Source organism: Patella vulgata, chromosome 2 (assembly GCF_932274485.2).
Source record: "Patella vulgata chromosome 2, xgPatVulg1.2, whole genome shotgun sequence".
Taxonomy (NCBI): Eukaryota; Metazoa; Mollusca; class Gastropoda; family Patellidae; genus Patella; species Patella vulgata.
In genome coordinates this window covers 81,224,089-81,246,887 of record NC_065880.2, presented here as the reverse complement: position 1 = coordinate 81,246,887, position 22,799 = coordinate 81,224,089, and the positions used below count along the sequence as shown (strand labels likewise).

General features: G+C 36.4%; 1 protein-coding gene and 1 long non-coding RNA gene across 2 annotated transcripts; one reads left to right on the top strand and one right to left on the bottom strand.

Moving 5' to 3' along the window:
* Positions 1-3,728: 3,728 nt before the first annotated feature.
* On the top strand, positions 3,729-19,867 carry LOC126812484 (putative ankyrin repeat protein RF_0381). Its single transcript, XM_056098535.1, has 2 exons — positions 3,729-3,904; positions 15,730-19,867. The coding sequence occupies exons 1-2, from the start codon at positions 3,849-3,851 to the stop codon at positions 18,959-18,961; spliced, it is 3,288 nt and encodes a 1,095-aa protein (XP_055954510.1). The 5' UTR covers positions 3,729-3,848; the 3' UTR covers positions 18,962-19,867.
* On the bottom strand, positions 5,982-11,500 carry LOC126810390 (uncharacterized). Its single transcript, XR_007675203.2, has 5 exons — positions 11,365-11,500; positions 8,688-8,820; positions 7,620-7,752; positions 6,848-6,936; positions 5,982-6,403 (listed from the first exon to the last, which is right to left on the bottom strand). It is a non-coding gene; the product is annotated as an uncharacterized LOC126810390 (long non-coding RNA).
* Positions 19,868-22,799: the final 2,932 nt, after the last annotated feature.

The window sequence follows — 22,799 nt, the reverse complement described above, 5'->3', positions numbered from 1 at the left end:
TTTCAAGCTTACTCCGTTTCTTACCTTCTCAATTAAAAATCTGACATCTAACTCTGTTCAACTTATATATGTATACTTACCTTATTGACATCTGTTCAACTATATAATATATATATATATATACTATTGACATCTAACTCTGTTCAACTACAATATACTATTGACATCTAACTCTGTTCAACTTTTATATTTATGTTAACATCTGTTCAACTTATACATACTATTGACATCTAACTCTGTTCAACTTATACATCTATTGACATCTTACTCTGTTCAACTTATACTATTGAGATCTAGCTCTGTTCATATTATGCATCTACTTATCTTATATATTCTCACAAGAAAACAACAACCCACTTATGCCAATCCCTGTGTTTAACCAATCGGGCTCCTTTATTGTTTTTTTTTATCGTGGTGTATCAGAGCCTATTACATATCCTACACCCCACCCCCTTCGCCATTTTAACAGGACACAATATCGACCTATAGATATACCGCTAATCTCTGTATGTTACCTATATATTACACGGCTAGCTATACTCTTATGTATAGTTACTGTACAATATCTATATAAACCTATAATATACCACCTGTACACGGCTCGTGTATGCCCACTGACGCATATCACACGCAGTAGGCTATAATTAGCCAACATTCTTAAATATATTATCCCTAATTCATCGCCTAAATTTACCGTTATATTCGACTGAAACACTTCGTTTACCTACTGGTAGTATTTATCGATCTAATAGGTCTGTTTATCGATCTGATCAGGTGATACAAGGTTGTTCTCATATAAACACAACTGATTTCAACTTTTAACTAAATAAAAACTCACCTTCATAAGTAGATTATTGTAGATTAAAGCCAGAGACCTCACGTTAATTAACAAAGCTGAACACCTGTATAAAATATATAACTGTTCTAGTCTTAGTCAATCCAAGTGAGGTCCTTGGTTAACACGTCTACCCCCATAGCACTGAAATCAGCGATGGCGGGGGCGCTACAGACGTATTACCTCAGACCGGGACCAGTCAGACTGTTCCGTGAAGTTTTCCAGAGTTAGAAAGCCCCAGAAAGAAACGAAGTAAGCTTTGTAAATCCGAAGGAAGTTCTTTCGGAATAGACGACAACACCCATTTCCAGTCGGCCATTTTGTCCACGGTGTACACCGGGTAACCGTCCGGTAATGGGTTGTTTTGCTCTCGTTCTCACAGAGTGTTGTTCCACTGATCACGAGATGTCGACCTCTTTTATATCCACAGTGACGTCATGTTGCTATGTATAAAACATGTCTACCCAGCAGAAATACAGCGATCGGATTGGTTGGTGATAATACACCCCGCGTGACAACGCTATTATTAGCAGTCACGTAACTGCTGTTAGCTGACGCAATTGAATGTAAACCAAGAAGCCGATAAAACCTGCTTGAACCAAGCTAGTTGTAAATTTTAAGGGATTGATTCAGTTATTTACGATAAAAGGAATGTCATAGAAATATCTCTATAGGCCTACTATAGAAAATCTACCCAACAAAACCCCCTCATAATTATATTACAATGTCACAGTAATGTAGGCTACAGTTTATCAATATTAAAATTAAATATTAATCACGTGTCCTTAAATGAATGAACGAATTGTGGTTTGGCGTCATACTTTTTTGTGACAACCGGGGAAATGAAAGAGACGAATGAAGGCTGGTACCTGTACGCGAGACCTCGGGTTTTACTCCCATCCGAACAACTAGATGTTTTTTCTTTTTCAGCCACACCCCCACCCACCCCGTCTTGCATCAACGACAATGGAAACCACACTCGAAAATCCCATAGGAATATTTCGGAGAACATCAGGATTATAGTGAGCCACATTAAAATAATATGTAGATAACACATATTATAAGATGGTGCAAATTTTCGTCTTGATAATATCGCCCATAATCTTCGTTCCACATTGTCGTTTGATGTTACAGACTGGTCAAATTTCCGGGAAAAGGCCTTCCATAAAATCAAGGAACATGATTTTTCAAAATGATTTCGGTGTTATGGTTGTTATATAAATCGTTCTATTTCTTTTATTCTACACTGGATAAGCATGCTCCAAATCCTTATACATCACTAGACCACCCTCCCGTCGCATGGGTGAGAGAAAGCCTATACCCCTACTCGACCCCAGCCCACCCACCCTACCTCCCGCCCGCACTATGCACCATTCGACCACCACCCGTCGCGTGTGGAAGAGAAAGCCCTATACTCCACTCGACTTTTTTGAGAATCAAATAATTAGTTTGGGATACGCCTTTCACTTCTCATGACCAAACCCTTCACTTGCTGTCCTACCATTCCTTGTCTTGTTACGAATTGTTATACTTGTCCGAACCTTGCTCCGATGTGGTCTGATAAAATTAACACCCAAATTATTAAATGTGTTATTGGATAATTCAATAATTATTTACTCGTCAAACAATTAAGGGGAGGTGACCCCGTTTTTGTTATTCGAAGGCAGACTGCCATTAATTTCCCCTTTGACTTCAATGTTATTCTGTTCTCTTTGCCAGGCTCCAACTTTCCCCAAATTTTCGTTGAGCTGAATGCTTTTCAATACAGACAGAGAAACAAATGGTCATGTCTTTGCACCAAAATTTAAATGAGGTTGACCACCAAAATTTGAGATACACAAACGTGAAGTAGCATACTAAAACATGTAACTATTCGCCGTACATATCACCGTAACCAACCTGTTAACCCTGTCCTCCGTTCCCCTCTAAATCATGAATATTTACCAAAACCGGACACAAGATGGTTAGGTTGAAAAATACGGCTGAAATGTAGGGCGGAAATTTACATGTTTACTGACCTCATACGTGCTTTTGGATAAGAGGTTGTCATATGTTGCTCCATCTGTGGTAGAACGCGTTCTAACCAATGAAAAATTGGGAAACTTAGAGAAGAAAACTAATATTAAAGTCAATGGGGAAATCATTGGTGATCAGTGGCCGTGTAGTAAAGTCTGTGCCGAGTTATTTTCAGAGTTATTCCCCCTTGCTGATAAAAGTAATGGATTATCCTACTTTTTCGCACTCTATAGAGTTTATATTTTTGACAAATATCCATAAAATTAGTGGAAATAGTAGTAAAGGGTTTGAAATTATATTGTTTTTTAAAACAGGTCAGAGATTATTTGGAATTCTATACTCCCACGTGGTACCGGGTTGTTTTCGCCTACCCAAGTCATCCCCCCCCCATACCCAAAATATATTATCTAGAGTAGTAATTTTCATGTGTATGCGACTCATTTGTGTTGCGCCTTGAACATGCATGTTATGGATGGAGCATAGCGCATTATAAAAATACTTTTTTTTTATTATTGCATATGTTTTCCATTTTGAACTGATGTTAATTTTAGTTTAATGTTTGTGTGTGTGTGCGTCTGTGTGGGCGGCTCTGTGTGTGTGTGTATGGGGGTAGGGGTCAAAGTTTTATAAACACTCCATAGATGTATTTAGCTTGATATATAAACAAAAACAAAAATCAGCTAATGGTGATATAAAATGACCAGGGTCCATCTATGTCATATAAAATTAATGTTGATGAATGTAGGGTGAATATTTAGTGGTCTTACTCCAGTCAATATTGTACTTTCATTTTCACTTTACTTTCTAAGAATATTGTTTCCTAGAAATTGAATTACATAGTATGGCTATGAATAGAATTTTGCCCTGATCAAACAGACATATGAAATCCTTCAAGGTTACTGTTGCTGGTTATACGAGACTACTGGTATGTCTAAACAAGATTTGCTGTAACCAATTCAACATGGTATTTGCACTGTCCCCAGTTTAACTTGTCACAATGAGTGGGTGTGAACCAGAAGATTCTTTGCGTAAATCACAGAGATACAAAGAACAGTAAGTTGGTCAATAATGTTATACATGTACCAATTGTATCACTAAGAATATTCTATTATACACATACCGATTGTACCATTCGATTATTCTGTATACATATAATGTAAACATGTGAACTGCTCTAAGCCTCGGCCATACATAAAATGACACAACACATTAAATAATAATGCTATTAACACAACATACACATTAAATAATAATGCTAATATCTCTGAAACAGAGCCGTTTTGTGGTCAAGTGATTGGCTTGTAACACGAATATAATCTATGATCGCAAAATTGCTATGGCGGTACATTCTATTTGGCCATAGATCACCATTGATTTCCACATTGACTTTAATGTTAGTCTTCGTCTCTTAGACCGGCCCTAACTTTGTCCTTAATTTTCGTTGGATAGAACACTTTCTACCACAGATGGAGCATGTGGCAACGTCTTGCTGAAAAGCACGTACATGTATGAGGTTATTCATGGAAAACTTGAGATACACAAACTGGAAGTAGAGACCCGTAAACATGAAATTTCCGCCCTAGATTTCAACCTAACAAACCTCTTAACATTCATTCGTGGGTGACAGCGTCTGAATATTTTGTGAGCTGGGTCGAATTATCATTAGCATAAGATTATCCTATCACGTGATATATATATATAATTGGTACCATGTATGATCATACGGTCATGATATGCTATTTAATGTCAGACTTCCCTCGACTAAGATTCGGTTTATTATTTTGTGGAGTCGACCCCGTATTTCACCATTAATTTTTTTAACTCTTATTCCAATCTTAGTTATTCAAATCCGATATATATACACTGAAAAAAAACTTGTGTTGAAACAACACAAACTTGTGTTGTTTTCAACACAAGTTAGGTGTCTCTATTTAACAACACAAACTTGTGTTGAAACAACACAAGACTTGTGTTAAAATTTACCAAACAACACAAACCTGTGTTGAAACTTGTGTGAAATTCTACACAATACTTGTGTTGAAACTTGTGTTGAAATTTCTGAAACTTGTGTTGAAATTTCTGAAACTTGTGTGGTTTCATAAAAACTTGTGTATAACCACCAACAAAAACTTGTGTTTCATTTTCCCTCAATTTAGCAATCTTTCCCATGCAGCCCCCACCCCTTTTGCTCTGTTTAACCTGTAAAGTTTGATAAATGAGGTAATAATTTTATTTGTTAAATTATTTATTTATTTATAAAATGATAGGAAAAATAAATTAACACCACCAAATCAAAACTAAATAGACATCATTTGAAATGTTAACAGAAAAAACAGAGATATAATTCTAATACTAATAAAGTTTTTGTTATACTTTGCCCCCCCCCCCCCTCCCCTCCCCACACCACATCACAAAATACAAAATAGCTATTTAATTTTTTCTTAACCCGAAAACAAGAACTGAGAAAAGAAAGATCCCTACCCCATACCCCAAAAATATATAATTCAAATATATCTAAATTTAATAACATCCAAACCAAGACCTCATTAGATTAATTATGCACTAAATTGAAATACTTTCAGAAACTGAAAAGTGCTACAAAGTCATATTACAAGTGATTTGTGAGGCATCTGGAAATAACTAGCATACACAGAAAACTAACAAAAGAAAAATGAACTATTTTGCAGGAGTAATAAAATGATGTAGAACCTTTTCCTCATTAAAAAAAACAACAAACAAAATGAATATTTTGTACATAAAAGGAGCAAAGCATCAAGATTACAGGATTGAAAAATAAAAAAATATCAGAAAAAATCGCAAACATTAAATAATATGTACAAAATATATATAAATAATCACTAGTCAAAAGCAAGGAGGAGTCACTGTGGTTCAGTGAGTATAAGGCATTGGCCGAGAAATTTCAACTGGATTTTCTGACATAGTTCCCACACGTTAGTAGTGTAGGACATGGCAAGGGATAATTGGGTATAAGCCCGGAATTGAAACTACCCCCACTGCGTTTACTTTAAAGAACCCTTGACAATTGAATTATCTGACTCAATGACAGACCTTCTGATCCAATGTGCGTTTGTTAACCATTCGGCCCTCCTGGGTTCCCTTTAAACAACCCTTGACAGTTGAAATATTTGATATAAGAGTAGGTTGTAGGGCAGAATCACCATAATAACACAGAAAAGTAGGATCTTAAACCCTATTTCATTTCATAAGCAAGGGAAAGTCACCTTAATGTAGGTCAAGGTTTTTTGTAATTCTGGGTATATTTGATCTACATTTGGTTTCTAGATTATGCCTATTAAATACTTTATAATTTCCGACCAAATTCTAAGTGATTAATATGTCACTTTACATTCTATATTATACATAAATTTCTGTAGAGAATTAAAATCTAATTGTGTTTGGGAAGAATATTTAACAGTAAAAACAAAAAATAAATATTCAAAAATTGGGTCAAATGCATTCTTTTCCAGAATTATAAAATATATTGGTGCTTGGGATCTCTTGTTGTTATCATACATCAAATAATCTTCCAGCCTAAAAAATAAAAAGTAGGCAATAAGAATACTTTCTTACTATTTATGGTTCACAATGTTTAAATAAACAATTTATTTTGCCACATCAAGACTGAGTCTCTATTTTGTTTCATCTTTGGGTAACACTTATTGTGTCTTGTCCAGTAACAGACCCAGGCAGATTATTATATTTTATTTCCATCGACAACAAATTGGATATTACCTATTAAAATGTATTTGAAAAGTAAAATATTGTCCATCATTTTTATACTGCTATTTACTGTAAAAATACACATAGGGTCTATCACAACTTGAAGAAAATCAATGGATGTGATTGTCAAAAATCAAGAATGCCACGACTTGAATAGGAGAGTCCTAGGCATTGCCCCAAGAAGAATAACTAGATTACCAAGCAAGTGTAGAGAACTAGTTGATGATAAAAAATACAAATATGTATGGTACTTACATTTTACCTGATTATCAAGCTCTGTGAGAAAAAGTTTCCATAATATGAATAGCCATTTCCAACTGTCTTGATCTTTCTGATGTAGTTAACTGAGAAAAAAAACATACTATGTATTAGTTGACTTAAATCGACTCGACAGTTAAAAGATGAAAGTTTTAATTTAATTACATTGTATGGTAATGTGTTGGTTTGCTTTGTCACAGATGAGACAAAATGAAAAAAATGAAATGGGGTTCGGCGTCCTACTGTTCAGCTCCGACTGGGCTAATGAGGTTGGGCATATGCCATACAGTGTGCTATGAGAGAAATTTTGCCGGGTACCGTGACCCTAAGGCCTACTCTTGTATCAAATTCTAACGGCCAGGGGCTCTTTTACGTGCACGCGAATGTGTACACGGGACCACCTTTTTTTGTTCAATCTGAACGACTAGACAGCTGTCCTTGTAAGGCCCTCCGTTCTGCATTGTCTTACTGCAAACCCGCGACCTTAAAATATGCGAACCAGTGTCTAACCCACTTGGTCACCGTGGGTCCACACAGATGAGATGGTCATATCTACATGTATCTGGACATAAGTAAGATTCTGTCTGTGCACATACATGTACGTTCACGGTTTTACTATACTAAACTGAATTTTAATTTTCAAAATATTAAAATGAAATCGAGGTTTATGTCACATCAGCTCCAACCGGGCTATATTGTGCCAAACACATTATGGTGAGATTCCAAAATACCACAACAACAATCTTTTCTATTAGAATTGAATACTCACCCTCAAAAAACACCTATGAGAAATCATAGGTGCTCAAATCACCATTTCTTCAGCTCTTTCTTTTCCCATATTTGGGTTTTTTGACTTATTTTATTATATGATCTTTGATTTGCTATGGCATCTAATATGGAAACTGAAAAATTGGAATATGTGACATGTAATTAACTGTTTAAGATACCTTACCATATACAAACTGTGTGATATCTAAAACCATTTGAATCCCGAATATCTTACCCAAGCCGTGAAAATCTGTTTTAATAACCCTTGTTTGTCATGTGACTGGACTGTCACAGTAATTAGAAGAGAGCCATGTGGCTTAGTGTGTAAGGCACTGGCTTGCTACCCGGGAGGTTGCGGGTTCGCTCCCAGTGTTGACCGAGAAAGCTTATTTGGATTTTTCAGCATGGATTCTCTGTCTAATCGTCATGGTGGCTAAGTGGGTAAGACGCTGGCTCGCTAGCCTGGAGGTCGGTTGTTCGATCCCTGCATTGGCCGAGAAAGTTCACCCAGATTTTCCGGCGTGGTTTCCTCTTGTTAGTGATGCAGGACGGAGGGCCTGACAAGGACAGCTGTCTAGTCATTCAGATTGAACAAAAAAACGTGGTCCCGTGTACACATTGGCGTGCATGTAAAAGATCCCCTGGCAGTTTGAATTTGATACAAGAGAAGGCCTTAAGGTCACGGTACCAGGCAAAATTTCTCTCGTAGCACACTGTATGGCATATGCCCAACTTCATTGGCCCAGTCCTCTGTACTGCATTGTCTTACTGAAAACCTGCGACCTTAAAATATGCGAGCCAGTGTCTAACCCACTTGGCCACCGTGGTCCACCACAGATGAGACAGTCATATCTACATGTATCTGGACATAAGTAAGATTCTGTTTGTGCACATACATGTACGTGTACAAATTTACTATACTAAACTGAATTTTAAATTTCAAAACAATAAAATGAAATGGAGGTTTATGTCACATCAGCTCCAACCGGGCTATATTGTGCCAAACACATTATGGTGAGATTCTAAAATACCATAACAACAATCTTTTCTATTAGAATTGAACACTCACCCTCCAAATACACCTATGAGAAAGCATAGGTGCTCAAATCACCATTTCTTCAGCTCTTTCTTTTTCCATATTTGGGTTTTTTGACTTATTCTATTATATGATCTTTGATTTGCTATGGCATCTAATATTGAAACTGAAAAATATGAATATGTGACATGTAATAAACTGTTTAAGATACCTTACCATATACAAACTGTGTGATATCTAAAAAAACCTGAGGTCCCATTGGCGTGCATTTAAGCCGATAGTATGGTAGTTGGAATTTGTTGGCTGTAGCACCCGTGTCACAGTTCGACTGCTAGTTTGTGATACCCACTCGATATGAATGAGTGGTGATTGGCTAATGAATTCTAAAATCAGATGAATGCTTCGGCAAAACGGACACACCACTCAAATACAATTCGGCCAAATATATCAAACATGTTTGATTCAGGCGTATGTCAGAGGATAAACTAGGTGAAGTTTAGCGCCAATTGATTCAGCCGAATCCTTTGGCTAGTTTATCCAGCACTGACGATTTAAGTTTGTACTTTCTTTATATGCAAATATCACATTTGAAAAGAGGCTGTAGGCCTACTTTCTTTATATGCAAATATCTTATTTGAAATAGGCCATTATTATGTGATTCCCCACTTGAATGTGACTAGGAATAGGGTCGCCTGTCCAGCCTTGTGGGTTTTCTCCGGGTCCTCCGGTTTCCTCCCTTTGCTAAATACCCCTAGGGTGTATTCGAAACAGTGTTCCGGTGCAGAGAACGGACGGAGAATGGGTTCTTGTCGGACTTAAGCAGTCTGGAATGCGTTCACGAACACGTTCCCGTTCTCAAATCCCACACTACCTCATAGCTGGTGTGAGGGAGAACAAACATGGTCGACGCATCGATAACTGCTGAGAAAACAGCATCATGGGTGCATTTATTGTCCCCCGCCTTTCGAAGAAAGCAGGGGACTATTAAAATGGGTTCGTCCGTCTGTCTGTCCGTCACACTTTTTGGGACACAATAACTCTCTTCCTAATTGAGCTAGAATGTTCAAACTTGGTGTATGTGTTTATTAGGTCAATGCCTTGATGGAGTTCGAAGATGAGCATTTTCCGCTTAGGGTAAGCAGAGATAAGCAATTTGATTGGTTGATGCTTTGGGACACGATAACTCTCTTCCTAATTGGGCTAGAATGTTCAAACTTGGTGTATGTGTTGATTAGGTCAATGCCTTGATGGAGTTCGAAGATGAGCATTTTCCGCTTAGGGTAAGCAGAGATAAGCAATTTGATTGGTTGATGCTTTGGGACACGATAACTTTTAATTGAGCTAGAATGTTCAAACTTGGTGTATGTGTTTATTAGGTCAATGCCTTGATGGAGTTCGAAGATGAGCATTTTCCGCTTAGGGTAAGCAGAGATAAGCAATTTGATTGGTTGATACTTTGGGGCACGATAACTCTCTTCCTAATTGAGCTAGAATGTTCAAACTTGGTGTATGTGTTGATTAGGTCAATGCCTTGATGGAGTTCGAAGATGAGCATTTTCCGCTTAGGGTAAGCAGAGATAAGCAATTTGATTGGTTGATGCTTTGGGACACGATAATTTTAGTTCTAATTAAGTGAGATTGATGAAACTTGGTGTATAGTTTCATTACAGTAATACCTTGACTAAGTTTGATAATGAGCATTTTCTGCTCAGGGTAAGCAGAGCGATACGCAATTTGATTGGTCGAGACTTTGGTAAACAATAACTCTCCTACTTTGATTGTTAGACTATAAGTAAAGATATACTGTTTGATTGTTCAATACTTTGTAAAAGATAATTTGTGATAAATTTATATGTGTCCTCTAATTATTTTCCTATTTCGGCGGGGGACATCAGCCTCACTGTTGGCTTGTTAATTTAAAAGTTTAATACCGTTCGAAAATTGGATGTAGTATGTGGCCAGTATAACATCAAGTAAGTTAGGTTGCCAGGCAACGAAACATATGCCCATAGCAGTTTAATCGTTTGCGCAGTCAACAGGGATTGTCGCGTATTCATTCTTTAGTAGGTAATGTGGGCATTTACAAGAAAATTTCATACAAGATTATAATTTTCGATGTTTGTGGGTTTACAAAGGTTCTACAAACTGAAACAAGGGCCTTAATTGTTGAAATTTGACAGATTTTTTTGTTTTGTGTTTTACTAATTTAAATAATGCATACAAATTTCATACAAATCGGATGATAATTTTGTTGTTCGCGCGTTCACAAGTTTCGAAAAAGTGAAACAAGGGCCACAACTCTAGACATAATTCACGGAAATCGCATAAATTTAATAGACGTCTTCGTTTCACTAATTTAAAAGATGCAAATGAATTTCACAAAGTGAAACAAGGGCCATAACTCCAGAAGAAACGGAAATTATTGAAATTAAATAGGATTCATCTCATTAAAATAAACAACATATCAATTTCAAAATAATCAGGTCTGTAGACGACGGACAAACCTACGGACGAGGGCGATGACAATATGCGACCACATTTCCATGTGGGCGTATCAAAAGGTGATGTAAACGTCATCCAAAGAATTGAAAAGGAGTAAAATGGAGTCATAATTTATCAAAATTATGCTTACTGTCTCAGTCTTGGTAAATTTTAAACGGATTTCTTCGATTATGAACAAACTACTTAACTTTGGTTATTATAAACTTACCTGTGTGTTTGTAATGAACTCCCGTTCGATAAAATCCATTGCACAACTAATTATCACAACGATGAAAACAAGTTCTCTCTTGAAAAATTGAAATATCACAAACTTTTCCCAGAGAAAAATACCAATATGGAAGATGGTTACGTCACTCTGCGGAAGATGGTTACGTCACTCTGTGGAAGATATCATTTCGTATTAGGGGTGACAGCATAGGAAATTCAAGTACAATTACGACAAGAATCCATGACCACTCGGTTCAAGACCAGTCGGACCAACTGATAGACCACTCAGCCCAAACAAATAGACTACTCGGACCACACAAAAAGACTATTCGGACCCAACAGAAAGACGACTCGGACCAATAATAAAGTGTTGTTTTAATAAATTGATAATTGCGTTTGTTTTAATATGATTACTCGAACCAATAATAAAGTGTTATTTTAAAAAATTGATAATTGTGTTTATTTTAATATGACTACTCGAACCAATAATAAAGTGTTATTTGAATAAATTGCTAATTGTATTCCAAATCGCAAAATATCGAGAACCACACTTGTAGTCACGTTTAAAAAGGGGCATATAAACGTCCGGTCTTCGTATTATTATGTGCTGTTTATATTAACGCATCAAAGGCGGATAACTTGAAAACGTGTCTCCCCCCCCCCCCACATACATGTATATAGTAACCCAGGGGTTAGTGGGGTAGAACGGAATGAAACCACTGGTGATACCGCGAATGTGGAAAAAGTAAAATTAGGCTATCAGACAAGAACAGTATACATGTATATGTAGAAACTGTCAAAAGTCTGGACATACCGAGTCTCATTGCAAGAGTAAATAAGAAAAATTAGATTGATATTTTTTTTGGCACCATTATTAATTTATTTTAAAACTAATCGTTGATTTATTTTCCGTACACAAAATTGAACTAAACAACTCTAAATATAAGAATTCCGTATAAGAATAATTTGCTTCTTTGTATTGTGATTTAATAATAAATAAATAGCATATTGTCTAGCCTTATAATATAATTTAATTGGTCCGACTGGTCTTGTTTTGGTCCGACTGGTCTTAGTCCGAGTAGTCTTTGGTCTGAGTGGTCTGGATACCTACGACAATTGCCATTGAGTTTGAGCGTTCGCACACATAACTACCCGCATTCCTGTATTTAGTTACCGTCTTTTACATTCTAGTAAAATCTCTGCAAATTTTATAGCTTTACTTTTTGAAATATTTTGTTCTAATTATTTGATTAGCGACTCGGTTGGGATTATTTACTTTTGAACACGCATGCCGCACAAACACAACTATACATTCGTTTTACGGGCTTTATCACACTTCGGTCAAAACTGTCGAATCGAGAATGAATGTTCCGCTTCTTACGGGGTCATACGGGCTTAGTAGCATTATATACCATTATATATGTTACTGAAGCGGTTATTATTCGATCGAAAGAATGCGTATAAAATTAAAAATACACTCAGAGAATTCGGAGGTAAGCTTCATGATCCTTGTTAAATTATTTATAACATAAAGAAGATAGGATATTTATAGTTTATACATGACTTTATTTTTACGAGTATCCGTGCAATCAGTGATATTTTAATTGTAAAGAAAATTTGATAGACTGGCGATCAATGGTTTCCATATAAATCTCCTATGTAATTGCCTTCAATTGATATTTTTCGTCGCCCAAACCCATATACGATCAAAATGATCGCGCTGTCAAACTATCTTTCAATGTTAACCAACCCCTGCAACAGGTATTTCGACCAATACGTCACGAAGACATTGTTGACATCGACTCTGTCGAAATTACAAGTAAATTTTCAAATTTTTCAAGAGAGAACTTGTTCTCCTCATTGTGATAATTAGTTGTGCAATGGATTTTATCGAATGGGGGTTCATTACAAACACACAGGTAAGTTTATAATAACCAAAGTTAAGTAGTTTGTTCATAATCGAAGAAATCCGTTTAAAATTTACGATGGTTCACACAGTAATAGCGAAGTCAATACCAAACAAGTTATCGTAACAGATTGTATAAATTTAATTCATCTTGTTACCATGGATACCGTTCTCTCATGTTCGAGACTCATGAAAGTGTTTTCATGTTCTTCAGCCGTTCTCGAACCTGCGTGAACACTGTTTCTAATACACTCCTACGGTACGCGCAAGCAATTCATTCAAATAAAATTGAACAATATTTGCCTCGAAATTACCTAGCGCCAGTAAGTATAAATGATCTATCCGAAAAACACTAACAACATCTCTAGGTTTATGCAGTATTAATATAACACAACATACACAGATGGCAATAGAATGAGACAGTGTTCAGGAAAAGGGCGGAAACGGAAGAAGACTACCTGTCCTACTTGATTCTAGGACATATATATGGCATGGACCTACTTGATTCGACCAATTTAATACAAGGAAATGAATGGCATAGTTTGTGTCAAATGAATTTAGTGAACTTTAAACCCCATTTACTCGCCCTCTCTCTACAGAGATAAATACTTTTCATGTTACATACAATAACAATTATTGGCCATTATTAAAAAAATATATTAAAGGAAATGAAATTCTGTTACCTGTTTTTCTTTGTGTAGTACATGCTAACATCAATGACTGGAAAAAAAAATAACGAAACTGTAGAGAAACTTCTGAATCATTGAAAGTCTAATATTAGGCCTACACATTGATGACATTGATATAAAAAAGAGGCTGATTTGTTTGTTGTTGTTTTTTTCTTTTACAGAAATAAGATTACATTTCAACTAAACAACTAACACAAAAGTTAGTATCTAGCTATAGTCCATGTCTGGATATACATTTCTCCTTTTGCCCGAACGTCTATAAAAATCAAAGATGGCGGCCAATAATTGCAACCGGGTATATTACTATAAAATCAAAACAGATTCTTACCTGCTGGTGCTAGTCGGGGGTTTCTTGAAATTATAAGTATTTGAACAATGGTTTAGCGCCGATTAGCTAATAATAATTAAGCACGATTTCAGAAAAATTAAGACAGATTCATTAGATTGCTGAATTAGCGGAACACTTTTAGAACACATCAAAACAATTTTCATTGTGGCGCCATTATATAAATAGACTTCCGGTGCAGTCAGTGGCAGTGGTTCTAAATCTGACTGTTTTAAACGCAACGAATTATTATATACATAGAAGCAATATATACATGCTAAATTAAATACAAGGTTTTATTTTTTGTAAAAATTTACAAACCTGCGGTCTAGTATTCTATGTGATCATTATAATTTTTTTAAAAATATCACGGCTAAAGCACTCTGTTGATGCTAACTTCACTACATCTAACTGAATGTCGCTGATATAATATCAAAGAAAGAATTTGTCGCAATGACTAAAGTATAGATACTTCTTCTTAGTTAGTTGTATTTTACGTCCGCTTCCACCGAAGTGATATCGCAGACAAAAAGTATAGATAACTTGGAGAACCATTATATCAATAAGTCGATTATGAGATACACGTGGATGATCAATTAAATTTGATTGGTTACTTTTCAGTTAACCAATACTGTCCAATTTCGATTAGGCCTACATCAACCAATTACATTATTAAGAGTTTTACTCATTTTTTTGTTCATTGCACATTGAATCAATTTTCGAAAACACCAGGGTGCTGAAAATCACATGTACACTATATATTCATTTGATCTATCAGTTTATTGGGTCAATAAAAAAAGACAGACATTTTAACTATACAGACAACTTAACACCAATTAACATTCAAGTCTGTCTGGCAATTGTCTGATTAATTGGTACTCACTCCCTTCCAGTGAAGAACAGCATGTGATTTTCGAGATGTGAATTAAGCCCTTTATTACTTTTCTTAAAACTTGACGACTCCCGAATTCAGACTTTGTATGGAGTTTTTTTTTTAAAAAGAAAACAAATCGTGGAAGGTACACATTACTTGTGTTAATGATATGAAAAAACACACAAGATTTTCTAAATCGACACAAGTTTGTGTTAATGCAATGCAAAACAACACATAACTTGTGTAGATTAGTTTTAACACAAGTACTTGTGTTGAGATCCAACACAAGTGTTTTTTCAGTGTATAGATTTCAGATTTTTAGAAGCCCGATTTGCACAACATATTGACAACATAAACTATGCATAGTATTAAAATACTGTGTGCTTATCAAATATTAAAATTCGTCTGTGAAACCATACGTATTGATGACTGGTATTCTGTGTTTTGAGAATTTAATAGGAATGTGCACATCAGTTCTAACGTTGATCGCCCTCTTTCATTTTTTAGAACGGTCTCTTGTGTTGGTGTTTCGTTGCATGACAACCTATTTTTAACATTGATTATTATTTCAGGTTAAGAGAGGCTGTAAACACAAATGATACAGTTGAGGTAGAAAGAATTCTTCAGGAGTATGTGGAATGGGGGCACGACCGTTTGCCAAATTGGATATGGGTAGAACTCTGTGAGGCTGCTCTTAAGAACAGATGTCTGCCTATGGTGGAATTGTTGCTGCCGTCAGTCAGAATTTCTAACAACTTTGTAGATGTTGATACCAATATAAAACTGATAGAGGCGGCAATAAAATCTGATTTCATTGAGGGTGTTAAATTTCTCCAATCCAAAGGAACACCTCTGTATTTTGCACATTCAACATCAAGATACAACTGGAGTGCCCTCACTGAGTGTGTCCTAAACAATAGCGTCGAGGTGTTAAAATATCTTCTTGAACTCAAATATCCAGATCAAAACCCCGAACAAGAGGAAATGTTATTAATGTTATGTTGCCAACATCTAAATATTGAAAGTTTGAAGATTTTGTTGATCAGCGAATTAATAAATACAATAAATCAACAGAAAACACATCGTCAATATTCTGCCCTACATTATTGTATAAGTGGTAAGGAATGGTTGTGGGAATATGGTTTTGATGAAAGGAAGCCGGAGAGAGTTCTTGATTGTGTACAATTATTGGTGGAGTCAGGGGCGGATGTTAATCTAGAAGATATTGATGGGAAAACGCCCATCCAACTGGCTGCTGAAAGGGGTATGGTGACAACGGTAATATATTTGGCAGAAAGAGGAGCAGAAATTAATATTGGAAGCCATCAAGGTACTCTTTTTCATTGTCTTGCAGAAAGTGGCCATATGTCAGATTCGTACGATGAATGTGTTCAGCTATTAATAACGAAAGGGGTTGATATAAACAAACTGAACTTATCCAATAAAACTCCGCTGTATTTAGCAGTTTGTAAAGAAAATGAAGAGATGGTGAAGTCATTAATTAAATCAGGTTGTGATGTCAATATTAAAGTAGGCGACGAATCTGTATTAATGACGTCAATACGACGACGACGGAAAACGATCTCTGAAATACTGATTCAAGCTGAGTGTGATGTTAACACCCCTGATAAAAACGGTGTTACACCTTTAATGGAATGCATACAAACTGATAACCAAGTTTTAGTCAAACAACTTATTGACCACGGTGCATTTGTGAATGCTAAGGATAACAAAGGATGTTTTGTATTAGAGTATTTGCGTTTTTACTACCATCAGAAAGGTCGATCTAGTTCAGCAGATACTGTTAAGATAATGATAGATGCTGGGGCTGATATACATAAATGTAATAAGCTGTTGTGCACAGCAATAAATGCTGAAGATTATGAATCGGCTTCGATGCTTATTGAACACGGCATCAATGTCAATACGGTTGGCGGAAATGGGGATAATCCCCTCGCTCTTGCTTCCGAAAAAGTCAAATTAGAATTAGTGAAATTGCTGACGACAAAAGACTGTGATATAAATCACCAAAATCTACGAGGAGAAACAGCGTTGCACAAAGCTATAGAAGGTTCGATACATCATACTTATTATCACGACAAGGAGAAAATAATACAAACGTTGTTACTACAGAATGGAATGAACGTGAATCTTAGTGACGTCGATGGACGAACCGCCTTGACCATGGCAGTACGTAATGGAGAAAGGTCTATTACCGAAGATTTATTGAAAGCTGGTGCCGATATAGACCACTGCGATACGAGTCGACATCAAACCCCATTGATAATAGCAGTTACGAATCATGATACTGTTATGGCAAATATTTTGCTAAAAGCTGGTGCCGATCTGAAACCGAGGGATGGATCTGGTAGAAATGCGATACACCTTGTGGCACTCTTAAATGTTTCACTGAATTTAGATGATTTACTTAAATATTCAAATTTGAGAAGTGAAGCAGAGAGTACCCTGAATGCCACAGATTTATATGGTAAAACATCTTTGATGGTGGCAGCAGAAAGAAAACCTAGAGCTATGGTAAAAGAACTGCTCAGAGCTGGCTGTAATATCAACCTACAAGACCAGGGTGGTAAGACGGCGTTGATGTTTGCTATTGACAACAAGGATGAAACTATTTTATCACTTCTATTACAGAAGAGTGCCGACTATAATATTTGTGATAACAATGGCCAAACGGCGTTGATGGTGGCGGTTGAAAAACAAAAAGAAATTCTATGTGAAAATTTGTTGACATTTGATGCATCTGTAAACCATGTTGATAATAATGGAAATACAGCATTGGCGGTTGCCGTCAAAATGAACAACGAAAAGATTGTAAATAGTTTACTGAAAGCTGGAGCAGATGTTAATCACGGTGACAATATTGGAGTAACACCACTTATGAATGTAAACAATCGATCGATTTTCGAAAGTTTGATGAAGGCTGGAGCTGATATTAATCAGCGTGATAACAATGGAAGGACTGCTTTGATGACTGCAGCACGAAACTGTAATAGTACTATTTTAGAATGTTTACTACAAGCTGGAGCTGATGTTAATAAAACTGATACACATGGAAGATCAGCAATACATGCAATAATGGTTGGTCGTGGTAGGGGTCGGAAATGGATAAACAGTCTAAAATTACTTTTGATAAATAAATGTCACGTCTCTCTTGATACCCCAGGAGAGGATGGAAAAACGTTATTCCAATGGTTACTGGAAAGAAACAATGAAGATCTCATATGGTATCTTGTTACAGAAAATTGTTCTCTCGAAGGTTTGGATCTTTCAAAGGTCAAAGATAAATTTCAATTTCCCGATGTCTTGATGCTTTCTAAAATTCTTTTTGAAAGTGGTGCACCGAAGAGTGAAATAGAGACCATTATTTTGTTATCAGTTTTAAATACTGGTTTTTCGCGTTCCACATATAATCTGGGAGAATCTAAAGATAAACAACTTGATGAATTCCGTGGTTTCTGTAAATCCAGAAGTTTAAAGTCAAGATGTAGAAGAGAAATCAGAAATTGTATCGGATCAGGAATCAGCAGTAAAATATCTCAAGTTGGTTTACCAAAATATCTACAAGATTATGTCGTCTTGAAAGACTTGATACCAGAGAAATACTTTACTCTTGCAATAAACGATAAAGATGACGACGACAGGACCGATAATATTGATGGACTAATGTTTGCATTGATGGCATCCAGTGCTTTTCCCATTTATGGTGGATACAATTCTGATGACAGCTATGATGGAAATTATTATTATGAACCAGACTACTATTCTGACAATTATTATGATTAGTCTAACTTAAGACTTTATAACCGTGACTTTGAGCGGATGTGACGTATTAGATCAGGTTATCTAGGCTAGGATCAACAGTACATCTTTTATTATCGTGTACGTAATAGATCATTACTTACTCATATGTTACTTCTCAATTAAGGAGTTTAGGTTGCTAGAAAATGTGTGCCGTTATTTTGTATTTGAAAGGAGACTGTGTTTGACACATTGCCGCTGTTTTACTTGAAGAAACCCAACTTGCGTTTATAAATAAAGTCTAAATAGAATAGAATTTCTGATTAAACATTTTATAACAGTCTGAACACAGATCTATACATATGGTGATAATACAGCTCTCATTTAGTTTTCGAGCAATAGTTTCGTACGATTTTATAACTGCACAGTGAATAAGACGAGACGCCGCTCAACCGGACAGAATCCATTAAAAGCTAAGTTTGAAGGGGGTTGGGGGCAAATGAACGCCCCCGCCCCAACCATCTTTTAATAGTTCGAACCTCATTTGTTTAAAACAACTTTTGTAAATCACATGTCCTTGTTAGAACTTTCTGGGTTCATTTCTTATGAGAACCAACACCCATCTTACGCGAAGTAACGGAACGATCCTTTTGGTCGGTCAGCTGGAACACATACAATACCACCTTAATTCTACCATGGACCTATAATGTATTATAAGGTCCATGATTCTACAACCCGGTGGTCAGCTTAAATACATACAACAGAATAGATTACCTGCGTTAGTTTTACTGTCAATTGAAACAGTGCTGACTACATAACATGGGTATTGTTGCTTTTGCACATTCGCTTAATTACTTTTTCCATTTCACATTTTAGAATAATTGTATTATGCTTGAATTTTTTTAAAACTGTGTTTTAATTTCAAATACATAAAAATATAATTTCTTTGTCTTTTGATTTGTTTTTAACTCATTTCGCCTTTTTATACACCCACATTTTCATGTGGACGTATATTGTCGTCGCCCCTGTCCGTCCACAATTTGTTTGCGGACACTCTACAGGTCACAATTTTTATCCGATTTTGACGAAACTTGAAATATAGGTCTATCTCCCAAAGATCTCGGTTGCTGTCGATATCGGACCATAACTCCATGGATTATGGCTCCTGATTGTACCAAAAATCACGTTTTTTAGCTTGTGGAACCTCTAGGGGTCACATGTTTTATCTGATTTTGATGAAACCTGAAATGCATTTTTATAACCCAAAAGATCTTGGTTCCTTTCGATATTTGCGCATATCGGATCGTAACTTCCTGAATTATGGCCCTTGATTGTATGAAAAATCACGTTTTTAGCTTATGATCCCTCCAGAGGTCACAATAATTATCCGATTTAAAAAAAAAAAACATTTGAATATATCACCGTCAAACTGTAATGACGCTTGAGTTCGAATTTCGTGAAAATCGGACCAAAACTGCCGGACAAAATGGCCGTCCCTCGTACGCAAATAGTCTAAAAAATATGCTATATCAAGGTTGTGGACCCTCTAGAGGTCATAATTTTGATATGATTTTGATGTTTATAACTCAAAGATCTTGGTTCCTTTCGATATTCGGGCATATCGGATTTTAACTTCCTGAATTATGGCCCTTGATTTACGAAAAATCATGTTTTTAGATTGTGGTCCCTCTAGAGGTCACAATTGTTATCCGATTTAAAAACCGTTTGAAAATATCACCGTGACACCCTAATGATGGCTGAACAAAATGGCCGCCTCTCGTACAAAAATAGTGTAAATATATGGTATATTCAGGTTGTCGACCCTCTAGAGGCCACAATTTTGACCCGATTTTGATGAAATTTGAAATACATAGTTATTACCCAAAAGGTCTTGGTTTCTGTCAATATGCACGCATATCGGATCATAACTTTCTGAATTATGGTTCTTGTTTGTATGAAAAATCTCGTTTTTAGCCTGTGGTCCCTCTCGAAGTCACAATTTTTTTATCCGATTTAAAACAACTTTTGACTATATCACCGTTACACGCTAATGATGGTGGAGTTTGAATTTCGTGAAAATCGAAGTAAAACTGCCGGACAAAATGCCCACCCCTCGTACGCAAAGTGTATATATGGTATATCAAGGTTGTGGACCCTCTAGAGGCCACAATATTGATCCGATTTTGATGAAACTTGAAATACATGTTTAAACCCCAAAGATCTTGGTTCTTTGTGATAATCGTGCATATCAAATGGTCACTTCCTGAATTATGGCCCTTCATTGATCGAAAAATCGCGTTTTTAGCTTGTGGTCCCTCTAGAGGTCACAATTTTTAGCCGACTAAAAAAACGTTTGAATATTTCACCGTTACAAAATAATGACGGCTGCGTGAGAATTTCGTGAAAATCGGACCAAAGCTGCCGGACAAAATAGCCTCCCCTCGTACGCAAAGCTGCCGGACAAAATAGCCTCCCCTCGTACGCAAATAGTGTAAATATATTAAGGTTGTGGACCCTCTAGAAGTCACAATTGTCATCTGATTTTGATGAAACTTGAAATATATCTTTATAACCCAAAGATCTTGGTTCCTGTCGATATTCGCGTATATCGGATCGTAACTTTCTGAATTATGGCCCTTGATTGTACGAAAAATCGCCTTTGTTTAGCTTGTTATCTATCCATCTCTTGCAAAATGTGGGCGTATCCTGCCTGACAGCCGCTGGTTTTGTTTTGCCCCCTAAATGTAAGACTTTTGATGTAGTATTGCTACAGTCTGTTGTTCCTGATTTGGTTCATAACATTATAGGGGCGGGCCCGATCGATTTTCAGCGCTCTGCGACCTTTCGTTGTGGGGGGTATAGGCAGCTTTCCTAGACCTTCCGCTATAGAGTTTTACACGGCTTTGCCATAAATCCTGTAAACGCGATAGAATCTGCATTGTTTAATGAATTGAAATGGTGACCAACCAAGTTTCGCTTTCGGATAAAAATCTATAACTATCGTGGCAAACCTGTAGCTCATGGACTATCTTAAATATATTGTCTTGTCTATCATGTTGGTTTCTCCGGTCACCTAACATTGTTTACTATTTATGTAAGGTAAAATACATTTATTAAACAAAACAGTAATATTCCATGAGCTAGCAAAGACTTAATTAAAATCTCGAGTACAAAAGGTTTGAATGCTGGAATTGGTAGATATATGACTTTGGGGACACAACCCGGGGCATTATTAACATTACCGCCAAAATTGTGTCAATGTGTGTCTTAGGATTCTCAATGAAAATATATATCCTTCTGAGTAGTCAATTGTTGGGATTAAACCACTTCTGAATAGTTCAAAGGTCACAATTTACCTTAAATGCAAATATTAGTACAGGCACAAAATGTGTATCAAACTGTTTCGTGGGACCCACCAAGCCAATATGATTCCTTCTGGGAGGTAAATTTTATGAATTAACCCGCATAGTAGTAGGTGAAATGACACCATAGGTCGGCCACGGGGGCTTCCGAGCAGGGCAATGGTCACCAATGGTGGGCCGCGCCCTATCTGCCTTAAATGCATATTTCAGTACATACCCTCAATACAAGGTATTAAACTACCTTTACCCCCACCGCATCCGGGGCAACATTAATATTCCTGAGTAGCTCAATAATATCACCATTTGGTGGCTCACGCCATCGGGTTTTGCTATAGCATAGGGTATGAAACAAAAAATGGAGACAAGTGTGCCAAATGGAAGAAGGGCAACATAATTTACTAAATGACGAACGACCTCAGTTTGTTGTTAGCAAAAAGTTAAAGAATCCATTATGGTTTCACGTAAACATAATCCTGATAAATATTTCGTATATCTGAAGGTGAGTACTTAAATTGTTTTTT